We start from the raw sequence: 13,920 nt of genomic DNA, 5'->3' as shown, positions 1-13,920 counted from the left end.
CCCAGATTTCGGGCCTGATCGCTGGTCTGCAGTTGTAATAACTGAAGCTGTGCACCGATTCTAGTTCGCTCCTCTTTAGGTCCAAAGATAACTTCAGTTTTGTTTCTGTTCAGCTGGAGAAAGTTTTGGCACATCCACACATTTATCTGTTCTAAGCATCTATTCAGTGATTGGATGGGTTCAGTCACCTGGTGACATCGTGATGTAGAGCTGTGTGTAATCCGCGTAGTTATGGTAGCTAATCTTATTTCCTATTATAACTTGAGCAAGTGGGAGCATATAAATATTGAAAAGAATTATGTAATTTTTACATATTAATTGATCATTTGATCAGTTACTTAGTACTTGAGTAGACTTTACCAAATACTTTTTTTACTTGAGTATTTCTTGGATGGCTATTTAAAATATTTTTGAACTACTCTTGAGTACTATTTCAGGGTACTTTACCCAGCTCTGACTCATACTAACTTTATTTTATGTTTTTTCAGTTTGCCCCCAGCTTACTCGGTGTCCCGTTTCCTATTCGCCTTTTTTGCTTCGGTCGATGAGTCTTTTTGTCCTTCCTGACACGCCGTAGAGGACAACCAACAAACGTGCAATGTTGTGACTCGATCCAGCTAGTTTACGGTTTTAACCTGAACACGTGCGAGAACGGAAACCCGCTCGTGTCTGATCGATTTTTCTCATTGAACCCTAAAGGTCCCGTGGAAAGCTGCGGTCCCGTTAGCCTGCGGAGCTTCAAAACCGGAGGAGAAGAAGAACCGGAACCTTGACGATAGCCTTGTCAGTGGAGATCCTAGAGGAGGTTAAAAATATTTACACCTCGCGTTTGTGGGGGAAAAGCCCATCGATAGCATGTCAGCCGTGCAGAACGAGTCGAGGAAGCGGAGCAAGAAGCGCTATGTGTCCGGTCAGCAGGGCAAGCGGTGGAAGGGCTCCCGGGAGCTGGAGGTGGGAATGCAAGGGATCCTCATCACCTGCAACATGAACGAGAGAAAGTGCACCGCGGAGGCCTTCAACCTACTCAACGAGTACGCGGACAAGCTCTACGGACCAGAAAAGGTCAGACTGGCGGTGGTGAATCGTTTTAATCCCGTTGGCTACTAAAGAAAGCGAAACTGCACGTTCAAATGCTCGGTCCCTGTTGCCTGCTCTCCCTCTGCTGGTGATCTAACCTCACGGCTGGCTGTTTTTTTCTCCCTGCCCCCCGGCTGAACCAGATCAGACTTGATTAGAAAATTCTTCAAACGGGAATCCAGTCCTCTGGTCTATTCTCTGATGCTACTATTGTTTCTTTAGCTGGTTAGTCGTGTTGTTGCTCTTCCTCTTTTGAGGTTTTTCTACAGCTTGCATGTACAAATTATAAGGTCAAATGAAAAGTAATTTTAGTAAATTGGTACAAAATGAATCTCAATATATATGTAAAGTTTTTTTTTTCTGTCGATTTTGATGATTGGCTCCATATAAATAAAAAAAGACTGTAAAGTTGAGTGGAAGGGAAAAGTGTTCACTCTTGAAGAGTGATTTAATTTTCCAGCAAGGCTGTTCGCCTACTCCAATTGCCCAATGTGTCATAAGCTGCTGCAGTGGCCATGGTAACTACAGCTGTGTTTCCTTTACAAATGTGCACAAATCTTTGTCAATACTTTGCCAATGTTGAAACAAAAACACATAATTTTGCTATTGAGGTGTTTCCATTAGATTAGAAATGAAATTAAAATCACGTTTATAAGCTTGTTCATCTGCTAAGTCACTAAATCTTGGCAGCGATAGATGTAAACAGTTGCATAAGATGTATTCGTAATTTAACCATCAGAGGAGACGTCTGTGTCTTATTCAGGCGTTGGAGCGACAAGTTCCTTATACTTGGGAGTGGTTGCATATGTGGCGTTTTGGGGAAATTGTAGTTAGTAATTTTACAGAAGAGCTATGGCTTCAACACGTTGGAATGAGGGAGTTTTTATGAACTGTGTGATGCAGTGGTGGAGTCGGATGCACATTGTCTGAAAAACAAAACAAGAAATCAACTACTTCCTGTCCTCCTCTTTGTGGTTTCTGCCAGTAGTGACATCTGGCTGTTGACCACATGACACGCGTGATCAACACTTTGCAAAAAAAGTGTTTCCACTGCAGTGAAGGATATTTTGCCAAAGTTTGATAGGCTGTTTTTTTTTTTTTGTTGTTTCACACAGATAAAATAAGTAAAGAATAAGACAGATTATTTCAGCCTGTAGCCAAAACAATGTTTCACTTTAACCTGCAGCTTCAGAACAACAAAGGAAGCAGCAGCAGTGAGGAAGAAGAGGCCGAAGAAGAAGACGTAGACGTGGCGTTGAAGAAAGAAGTCGCACAGCTTCAGTCGTCTGCAGGAAAACGGGAGAGGCGCTTCCAGGCCCTGGAGAGCGGTGCTAACAATGTCATCTTCATCAGAACTCACAATCTGGGTATGCTTTTTATAAACAGTGGACATTTGTTTTATTTTAGATCTTATTAGGGTTTTTAATGGACGTTTTTTTTTCTTTTTTCTTTTTTTTTATAGAACCTGACAAATTGGTTCATCACATTCTGTCTGACCTCCACTCCACCAAGAAGAAGAAGTCACGAGTCATCCTCCGGATGCTCCCTGTGAGAAGACACAATCAGCCCTAATCTGAATATATTGATTGTGGTAGCAGTTATATGAAAGATGAAGAACAATCTCTGCACAGTTTTATGTTGGATATACAGTCTACCATCATTTGTTGTTCTTTTTGTCATTTGTTGTGTCTGATCTTTCTTTTTGTCTGTCGCAGGTAACTGGAACGTGCAAGGCGTTCCAGGAAGACATGCTGAAATACCTGACTACCTTCTTAGAGCCCTGGTTCAAAACTCCACACAGTGCAACCTACCAGATCGCCTTCAAGGCCCGAAACAGCAGCCATAACAAGAGAGAGGAAATCATCAAATCCATTGCAGGTGCGTTCAGATCTGCCGCGGCATCTCAGAATTGGCAGTTTTCCGATTTAAAAACAAAAATTTTCTTTCCACCACCATGGCAGGTCTCGTCGGGAAGCTGAACCCAAAAAACAAGGTGGACCTGACAAACCCCGAACTGACGATAATCGTAGAGGTCATCAAGGCCGTGTGCTGCGTCAGCGTGGCCAGAGACTATACACTGTACAGGAAGTACAATGTTCAGGAAGTGGTAAAAGAGGACGCGGCCAAGATGAAAACCGACGCGAACGCGGCCGAGCAGAGAGACGAGCACAACGGAGGGGAGGCGGAGAAGGACAAGGAGGAGAAAGTTGCACAAGATGAGGAGAAAACTGGAGCACAGAATGAAGAGCTGGAGGAGATTAATAAGGACGAAGGTGGTGGAGAATAAGAGCTCAGACTCAAAGAAATCAGCAGATTTCTTTATGTTTAAGTGTGATTTTTTTATTTTTTTTTTTACTGTTAACAATTGTCTAATACAACAGAATATTAGGGCCATTCTAAAAAATAAATGATTGTAGTATTATGAGAATATAGTCATAGTATTACAACTTATGACTTCAATCTTGTAATATTTCAACTTTATTATCATATGATTTTATTCTCACAATACTACGACTTAATTCTCGTATGATTTTATTCTCGTGATGACTTTATTCTCATATGTCTTTATTCTCTTAATTCTTAATTTAATTTTTTTTTTAAAATTATCTTAGCATGGCCCAAATATTCCGTTGTAATCAAAACGCCCTGGTTGTTAATAGTCTAAAAGATAATAATGTAACTTAATGTTTTGGGGCATTTTTTTTTATTAATATATGAAGACAAGTGACAGACTTGTAAGCAACTTAACTGATGAGAGAAAGTGTCCAGTTTCTTGCAATGAAATGTTGCACCTTTGACCTTTTTATATTTTGAATTTCAGTTTCTAATTTAGATCTTTTTACTCAAATAATTGCAAGTTGGGCCACATGACACGTTAACAGGAGGATTACATAATGGCACCTTTACAAATGTAGATTTCATGAATTACCCGTCTACTCTTTGTAGTTCTTTCTTAATTCTCAAATTAAAGTTCTGTGTTTGACTGATTTCTTTAATGTTTTTCTTATTTTAAACTCAAAAGAAGACAAAGACAAACGCCGGGCATAAGTGAGATAAGATCTTATATGGAGAAAATGAGTAGCCTATTCTTGCTAACAAGTCTAAGGTGATATTGGCATGGATGTAATCATTTAGCCAACATTGTCTGAATTCGACAGCATTACAACTTACTCGTTTGTCGGGGGAAAAACTGCAAGCTATTGTTAGTTTTCTGCCATGTTTCTAACACACTCGGGCGTGCCGCTCCGTAAAACAGCATAATGTGCGTCGCTGCCCCACCCATAGGTGTAAAACTGGCGCGAGCGTCTTTACACTCGAGTTGCGTTTAAAGGCGGCTCGGAAAAACATGTTGCTACATGATAACTGATTAAACCGTTGTAACGGTTGAAAAGAAACACTTTCCGCCCATCCTGCCAGGGTCATGAATTATTTGAAATACTACGACATGTGGAATAAAACTCTTAACTCTAGCAATGAAACTAAAAATAGCTCGTCAGCAAGTCTTTCAGCTGGATATTGACCTAAGGCCAAATCAACACATTGTTTACTAGCAACATATCAACCTGCTGTCATGGCGACCTCAGTCTCCTAAAGACAAAATGCTCCCCCAATGGCAAACAAGCCGCCTGGGCAAAGTGTTGACAGCAGGGGTAAAAAAGAATTGGGATTTTGGTTTAAATAAATAAATACAAATTATTTTCCTCATGTTTTTCTCCACATCCTCACCAGGGTTGTCAATATGCACAGCACAGTATCTAAATTCCAGTTTGATCAGTAATTCAGGTTTACCCCACAAGATGGCTTTAGCGTCTCATTTTCTTTTAAAAACTGCTCCTCTTGGCTTTAAGCCTATATTTTGTGCTGACAGTCTAGGTGGGCTACTACAAAGACTAGTTCTGGTCTATTGAATTTTGTAAGGCTAAAAACTAACCAACTAAGCAAGCAAATTAGCAAAAATAAAATGTATTTTATTCAGTATGATTTTCAATTCTTCTGGACATCACAAATCTGTACTAGAACAATAAAAAACAACCTCTCAAGTCTAATTTGAAGAGTTTGGATTAAGTCATTATGTGTGAAGTGACAATTGATAGATGACAATGATTATAATGTCTTTTGTGACAACATTTTTTTTTAAAAAGTGGCCATTGGGTGCACACCCTACACAGCAGTCCATCATGAGCAACAGACTGGACAAAAACAACAATGCGGACACACATTTTCAACTAAATGTTTCTACCGCTGAGAGAAGGCAGAGGAGCTCGATTATTCCACAAATTATCTGTCTCATACTATACTGTCATGACATAGTGACAGTGACAGTTTGTAAAAAAATTTTTTTTATAAAAGTTATTGTCATAATGGGGTACATATGTGTAGAATTTTGTGGAAAGAGATTAATACAATGTGGAATAAGGCATTAACTTAAAATGTAGAAAAAGTGAAGCGCTGTCTGTGTGTGAATGCTTGTATGGTTATTTAGGGCTGCACAATGTCAAGAATCATCAAATTGCAACACTGTTTCATATAATATATGTCAATTAACCTTAATTTTCCTAAAATCATATCTGTCTTTCTTATCAATGCAATTTACCTGTTTTCTGTGGCTGTTACGTTATTGGAATATGGAAAGAGCTTTCCTGCTTATAGCTTATAACTTTTCCTTGAGTCATTTCCCACTCTTGTCCCTTATGTCTTGTGGCTTTTAATATACGCAAATAAAAATAATTCATCCAAGCACTTCCAGTTGCAGTATTGCAAACATTAATATTCCATTTGACATATTGTGCAGCTCTGTTACTTTAAATATGATTCAGATTTTTCTGCTAAAACTGATGACTTGTATAACAAAACTATGAGGCAAATGATGTTTTTCATTGATATATTTCAGCAAAACAATTATATCAGGAGTCTTGGAGATGTTGGGAATTGGTGCAAAAGCATATTTCCTTTTGTAAATTTTGTTTTGTTTACAAGAGTTAGCAAAAGGTCATGCATCTCTTGCCTGTGTCTTATCTCTGGATCCACTCAGGTTGGAAATATGCACATATTTTTTTTTTCCTTCAGTAGAATTATCATAGTTTTCTCGTCTCAGTCTGCAGAGCCTTGCTCCAAAGGTCATCAGAAGTGATTTAGCTTTTCCTCCCTGTGGATACAGTAAAACTCCCATAATGTGTTTTATGTTCATATATTTGTGCTAAAAACCACAAAATGAAATATGCAAATGGAACAGAAACGGTCTAATTTATTAGCGGCGTGGCATAACTGCGGTCTCGGACAAACACAAATGATGATAATTATTCATAACGAGAACCTGCGGTCCGTGTGCTCTTGCTTGCATTCACATTTACTAATTTGCGGTATGTTTTCTGCTCATTACACTCGGGATGAACTGTTGCGGTGACCCACCCGTCGTTATCTCCGCCGTTTTCCTGCTAAAACTCACAAATGACATTGCTGCTGGCTCTCAGGTGGCTCAGGCAGAGGGGCCCGCTGACAGGCGCGCAGGAAAAGGAAAAGGATTTCAAACCGTCAGTGTGCATTATTAGTAAATTAGCAATTAGGCAGTGTATCTAGCGGATATAATGGCCAACGTACAGCGATGTCTCGTAATGACAAGACTGCTCTGAGCAAATCAAATAAATAAAAAAATCCGAAAAGCAACTTTAAAAACACGCTAAGAGAAAAGTGTTTATTTTTTTTTCGTGGAATAAAAATATATTTTAATCAGTAGGTTTATATGTTGAGTAGTGCGGAAAAATAATAGGAAATCAGAATATTAATAGCAGCGAGAAAATGCAGTTATCCACACGAGAAACTCTGATGTTAAAGTTACCCTGAGGGTTGTTTCTAATTAAACCTCCATGGGCAGTGAAGCCCGCTGTTCTCCAAGTCAAAGGTGCACTTCACATGCACGGCGCTCTGCTGCACACGATCGAATGCTCATTTAGGTTTAAATGTCACAATCCTGTGAAACAATCACATCCACAGGCGCACAAGCACATATCCAGTCCCAGGGGTCAGGATTAGCATCCACTGGTGTGTGACTCCATATCTGACCTTTATGAGTAGCTAAGTAGAGCTCTCTGGGGTCTCATTTGTTTCACCTCGACCAAACAATGGCTTCAGCCCCCTCACAACTCGAGCGCTCTCTCTCTTTCAGTGCTGAACACAGTGTTATCATTGATAGTATTAAGTTAATACATTTGTTTAGTTCAATTAATTTAAGAAATAAATAAACTGGCAATTTGGTGCTAGGATGGGGTGTGTTTTATTTTTATTTTTTGGCTGTATCAAAATTGGTTTATTTTGCAAAACTGCAATGGAAACACTTTTTCCGCGTCACACTAGTCATATGATCAACAACTGGATGTTGCCACTTGCGCAAAACATGAAGAAGATGACAGGAAGTGGTTGTGCTGCATAGTTTTTTTTCTTTATTACTTATAGTGTAAACAAACTTATTCAGGTGTGATTTTAATTGCGTTTTCTCATTTAATGGAATTGCAAAACTGTGTTTGTTTGACAATAGTAGAGCATTGAAGAAGTTTTTCACACTTTGTAACTGGAAACACAGCTACCAAGCTACACCTTGTTCAGAAATCTTAAAGGACTGCAGGTGAGGTTTCACTGATTGCCAAGTACATGGCATACTCATTGTTGCAGCTACAATTTGCTGATATACCCTATATATTTTATTTTAGCCATTCATAGATATGACACTTATTGTAAAGAGATGCAACAAGCTTGAACTTACAAAGAAAAACAAAACAAACAAAAAAAACATTAAAATTAGTGCTGTCAATTGATTTAAAAAACTCACTGTAGCGCTGTGATTAATCACGATTAATCACTGTGCCTAACTTTGTGAGCTTGGAAAATAAATATGCACACAATTGTGGCTCTTGCAGGAATGGTGCCCTGGGGAAGCCCCTCCTTCTGCTGCACTCCAACCAATTAAAATGAAATCATTTATCAGATTTTAAAAAAAATGTTTTAGCAACTTGGGGAAACTTAATCCACTACCATTTCTGATGCCACCCTGGGCAACTACCCATACAGCCCATATGAAAAACTGGCCCTATGCATGTTTTCATAAAATATATATAAATGCATGCTTGGTGCTCTTGGGTACCCCCTGGTGGTATGAGGGCTCTAAGCAGCTGCTTAACTCATATATGTTTTGGGCCGGCTCCCTGTCAATCTGTGAAAACCCAGATTATTTTTGTAATAAACTGAGAACACCAGCAATTCATTTATTTATTAGATTTGTGTTTTCTAGCGATATTGTCGTGCCTGATTTGTGTGCATAGACTTCTGAATCAGTTTAGATTAGTTTAACCTTTTTATTATTTTTAATGCCCTTTCTTATGAATATATCTTCCAGTATATGTTGCTACTGAAAATTGAGTTAGTTTTTCATACCTGAATTTATTCACAACATGTGTTTTTTTTATTTCCTGCATCACCCAGTGTCATTTTTTAAATGATTACTGTTGGCTGCACAAGTCACAAGACGCTACTTTGTGCATTGCAGCAAACAGTGAATTCATTAGTAAAACTCGGCAGTGGCGACATGTTGACCACTGCATTTTGTTTCTTGCATTACTGGGAAACTTGCAAAGACGTTCCAAGCAGATCCATGCCGACCAAAAGCCACTGAGCAGTTTATTTGCCAGATAATAAATTACTTCCTCTAAAATGACCACATAGTTCGACCCATGTTTCTGTCTGCAGTGATAAAAAGGATTGTCATCCTGCCAAAAATGCTGTCTGACTCCATTGCTATTGTACCATCAAGACTTTTTATATTATTGTGTTTACTGCAATGAAGCCGTCTTAAATTTTCTACATGCTTGTCTTTGGAAAAGAAAAAAAAGGATGCGCACATCAGTAATTTATATATTATTTGTTGTTATGGAAAATATTTTTGGAGGAATAAGTGGACGCAGACAATGGAAGGATGGATGGATGGATTTTGGAGGACTTTTGTCGCTATGAGAGATTGTATAAGAGCGTGTTTGTCAGGAAGCCATGTGAAATGAGCTCAACAATGAAAAATGCTTATCAACCCTCAGCAGCCTGTCAGCTTGTTGTTATTAGCTTTTTACCCCCCACAGCAATCCCACAGGTAGGGAAGGCGTGCTCCCACCCACTCGTAACACTTCTATTTCTCTTCCCAGAAGGCAAAAAAAAAAAAAAAAAGGCAATCAGTTGACGGATTTGGTTGATTGGGATTACGGAAAGTAATTTGTGTGGAAACTAAGTGGAGTTTTTTTTTTTTCTTTTTCTGAGGAACCAATAATGTAGAGAAATTGGTTTCCTTCCTACCCGAGGTGGAACTGCTGTTTGAATGTAAATGACTGCTAATGAGATTAGCATGCAGGAAAAGAAAAATTAAAGATTCGATTGGAACAGCCAAATAAACCATTTGTTCTGCTAATGAGTATAAATAACCACTTGGGTATGTTTAGTTGTTCCAGCTCAGAGTGATATTCCTAGCTGAAGTTTTTTTTTTTTTTTTTTCCGGTATAACTGGGAGTTTTTTTGTTTTTGTTTTTTTTGCTGTTGGGAGACACATTTAAGGATAATAGTAACAAGAACCTTGACAATTAGTTAGACAGGGGAGGCCACATGGGGGCAGAGTGTCAGCAGGGCAGCAGACAAAGTGACAACATGAATAGACGACAGAGGAAAACAGGAGGAGAGCAGGCTGGAAGCAGGAGGCACAGCCTGGACATCAACTCTACGACTCCACATTTCAACTTTCATTTCCACTCTCCTCTTCTTTAAGTGGTGATTCTACGATGGTGTTTTAGAGCCACTGGGAACAAAAAGGATGAGTATTTCTCTGCTAAGAAACATCAGAGATTTTACATTAATCTCAGAAATGCTCTAGAAAACAAATGGAAACTTTGTGTTTGAGAAGTCAAACATTTTCAATTTTTGAAAATTTCTGAGTTTCAAAAGTCAGGCATTTTCAACTTTTGAAACAAAAATTTCATGTTATTTCAAGAATATTTCTGAAATTAATCTCAAATTTCTGATGTTTTTCTATCTAATTTTCAACTTTAGAGCTAAAAAATATCTGAAATGTAATCTTTTTTTAAAATCTACAGTGTCCCTAATACTACGTTGAACAATTCACAATAAGCAAATCAAGATTGTATTTTACTGATGACATTCATGACATTCCCATCAAAAAGAGAAACGTGTCAGTGTTACTTCATAATACAATGCAATACCAGAGTTGAGTAGGTACCAGGTGCATTTACTCAGTTCTGTTTACTTGAGTAACTTTTTGAAAAAAATAATAATTTTTACTTTTACATGAATAACTTTAGTATGAGGTATCACTATTCCAACTAAAGTAAAATATTTGGATCCTCAACCCACTGTAACTTCACTGAAGCTTGTTTTAAGCAGAAATTCACCAGACACAGACACACACCTGCTGTTTTTTGTTAAAGTTTCATCAGCTTTATGTTAAAAGACACTGATTTACAAAATGTCTTCTTTGCCTGATTTTGTTCCTTTGTAATTGTGTAATTTATATGACTTATTTTCATTTTGGCCTTTAAAATACCAGCATTTCCACATAGCTTTAAATTTTGTTCCATCTAATGATGTGATTTTAAAATATTAACAGATGAACCAATAATTTCACAACAATTTATTGGCTGGTTATTATATCACTTGTGTAATGCAAAAACAGAAAATCTCAATAAATATTGATGAAACTACAAGCATAAGCAGATAAAACTCAAAAAACAAAAATTTATGGATAATTCCCTGAGGCAGGCACCAGATTAATTTTACTGTTGGAGAATTAGGTGTGGATTTCCAGAAGAAGAAAATGTTTCCACTGAGGCTCAGATTGGCAGAGAGTGGGTGAGCGTTTCTGTGGAGGAGTTTTATCTACGTTAAAACGCTGTGTCATGTTTTCATTAGTTTACTCTGAAGGTTTTTTCCAATTAAAAAAGGTCAGTTATTGGTGACAGGCACCACCACTCTCATCAGTTTACCTAATACCAACATCTTCAGGAATTATGAAGAAATACATCAAAATGACAGATTTTGACAACTTGTTCAAAACGTTTGTGTGAAATGTTGTCTCAAACAACAGGGACTTTTAGTTTTGTAGTAATTGAGTAATTGAGTATTCAGCATTCATATGTATAGTTCATTTTGACATATACAAATGATAATGTGATAAAGCAGCAGAGAATAGTATGGAAGCAACTGATGCATGTCCATAAAGAATTAGCCTTTTGTCAGAAGGAAGGAGAAACTCCAATGTGCACAAATGACTAAATGTTGTGCTGGTTGAACTAAAAGTTATGAAAACGTTCATTTTGATCAGAGAAATGTGCCAAACCAATTGTGAAAACTAGGAAAACTCTTAAGACTTTCTTTCCCTCAGTTCACTTTGTGGTTGTGTGCAGCTTTTTAAATCAGTACAGTAACCGTTATGTAAATCCAGTTCTCTGCATGTAACAGACTTGCAGAAGTTGCTGGTATATTCAAGTTGGACAAAAGCTTCTCCTTCTTTAGGTAATTGTGTGTTTTTGGAAGAAGATCTTATTGGATTGGATAGCAGCTGCCTTCCAGGTCTGACAGTGTGACAGTGAAACATGTATATGGGCTTTTCAGGCAGATGTCAGACAGACAGAGGGGTTCCTTCAGAGGACACACAGCTCTAACAGGATTGGAAATGGTGCTGACCGGCTGCACAAGAAAGCAGGGGATGAGAGTCAAAAGTGTCACTGAGGAGGGGTTTTTGAGGCAGGACCGTATTGTCTTTCAGCGACAAAGTTGTCCTGGAATACAATTTTCTATGCCGCAACAGCTTGAGGAGATGGATAAGGAGGATGAATTAAATTTGGAAGAAAAGCACGGAGCTTAGCGAATGAATAAAGCTGTTTGAACACGTCATCAAACGCTGCTGGCTCAGCAGGGGGGCCTCGGGACACCCGTCTCTGAGATGGCTGCTGGTATGGGTGTGTGTGGAGGGTTTTGCATTGGCCAAATAAACCATCCATCTTCGTGCAGAGGCAAGCGGCGGATGCGAGTCGTGGGGTGGGGACTTACGACGCTCTTTCCGCTCCATATTTGCACCTCTTTCAAACGTGCAGGGCCGACAAGCTTGGCGGTGCTGGGCAGATGTTCTTTGATGTTCGTCGATACCGCTGCGTGATGATGTCACGCGGCAGAGAGCAAAAGAGGGAGGCGAGATCAAAGGAGGAAGGGAGGGATGAGGACAAAACAGAGGATAACCAAGACAACAACGGGACAAAGATGGCGACTACTTGTTCTGCAGCGGGGCGTCCACTGGCGTCCACTCTTCCCAGCCGTCGGGAAGAACCGAAGGAACGTGGCAAGCTCGTTCCCCTTTTTTGTCCAAATCGGATGACCGCCAGCGTTAGACACTGGGAACCGGCACGCCAACATCACCCGTCACCGCCACCAGGCTAGCTAGGTAAGCTCTCTGTCTACCTTAGCCTTTTCCTCCGCTTCAACCCGCAACGCCCTAATGTCTGATAGTCTTCACTCTGGGCCCATGCATTTATCATGAGTTGCCATTCTTTTTGATATCACATTTTCTACCCATTATCCTTTCTTTTTTTTTCCAGGCCTTTCATCATGGTGTTTTTTTTTTTTGCTGTTAATATAGGCCTCTCCTTCCCATCAAAGGCAGCACATCAATTGCCTTGACTCCCAAGTGTATGTGCGAGGGTGAAAGGAAGAAAGGGAGAGAGAGTGGGAAGAAAAAAAAAGGAATAACACTATGTATCAAAGATCAAGGCACGCTTTCAAGCCTGTTTTTTGGCCTTGGTTTGGGTTTGCCTTCCATCGCTTTCTCCTCGTCTTGTTATATTTTTTTTCCCCTGCGCCGACCGAGGCGAGAGATGCCGTCTCCGAAACTCTCCTACGATTCCAGCAATAGCTCCGCTGCCCCAGAGCAAGGTTTGCCAAAAGATGAAACCAGACGCTTTTGTGACGAAATGGAAAGCATGGAAGATTTTTCTTTGAGAATATTGGGTAGCTAGCAGACTCTTGGGCCAGAGCTCTGCCCCGATGATGACAATACGTGAAACAATATTTGAATAAGCAGCAGGAGGGCACCCAGCTAATCCACTGTGGCTAATCCAGTATTGGTGCGGGCCATATTGGTTAGCTGGAGTATTCAGCCCAATCACAATACACATCAGCAGGACGCCATGGCGGATATGCTGACACTCTAACTACAGGCACGGAGAGGAAAGACGAGCAGATGGGTAGATGGACGGGAGAGTAAATGGATGGATGGAAAGTTTAATTCCAGTCCACTTGTACAACTTAATTAGAGTATTTAGGGAAAAAATTTAAGACAAGATCATTTTTGAGGAAAGATAAACTAAAAGAAACAGAAGTAAGTGTCAGGTTATGTCTTTATATCAAAGGATTGAGACGAACTGAGCGAAAATATCAATACGATTCTACACTAACCTGCTTTACACATAAGGTCCACTGCACACCTATTTTAGGTGTACAGTGGACACCTAACCAAATAATAAAGACGTGTCCAATTAATGTCTATTGAATAGCAGGAATCGGCTTCCATTTCAGTAGGTATATAATGAAGATTTCATTCTCCCTGAGCATCTAAATGGGTCTTTGTGTAGAGAGGCCCCAAAAGAGATAAGCCTGTTTCTGACAGGCCTCCGTACAGACGCCCAAATTTGCTGTGGCAGCTGGAACAAAGAGACCCCTGAGCTAAACCAGCAGACTGACAAATAAAGAAGAAGAAGAAAAATAAAGAAGAAGAAAAAACAGAATATTACTCTGTATTTTAAGGTGGCA

The 13,920-nt window shown here is 39.3% G+C and overlaps 1 protein-coding gene and 1 long non-coding RNA gene across 2 annotated transcripts in view; one reads left to right on the top strand and one right to left on the bottom strand.

Annotated features, from left to right (window-relative positions):
* The first annotated feature begins 483 nt into the window (after positions 1-483).
* Positions 484-4,065, top strand: thumpd1 (THUMP domain containing 1). Its single transcript, XM_007549686.2, has 5 exons — positions 484-1,062; positions 2,264-2,444; positions 2,540-2,625; positions 2,793-2,955; positions 3,039-4,065. Exons 1-5 carry the CDS (start codon positions 856-858, stop codon positions 3,362-3,364), a joined length of 963 nt encoding a protein of 320 aa, XP_007549748.1. The 5' UTR covers positions 484-855; the 3' UTR covers positions 3,365-4,065.
* Positions 4,066-11,227: 7,162 nt separating this feature from the next.
* LOC107835947 (uncharacterized) overlaps positions 11,228-13,920 on the bottom strand; it is a 4,957-nt gene continuing 2,264 nt past the window's right edge. The window contains exon 2 of the long non-coding RNA XR_001661791.1: positions 11,228-12,561. This is a non-coding gene — a long non-coding RNA (uncharacterized LOC107835947). The remainder of the gene's footprint in view (positions 12,562-13,920) is intronic.

This window comes from Poecilia formosa, unplaced genomic scaffold (genome assembly GCF_000485575.1).
Source record: "Poecilia formosa unplaced genomic scaffold, Poecilia_formosa-5.1.2 Scaffold32, whole genome shotgun sequence".
Classification (NCBI taxonomy): domain Eukaryota; kingdom Metazoa; phylum Chordata; class Actinopteri; order Cyprinodontiformes; family Poeciliidae; genus Poecilia; species Poecilia formosa.
The sequence above is the reverse complement of the archived record's forward strand: the minus strand, read 5'-3'. Positions and strand labels throughout refer to the sequence as shown.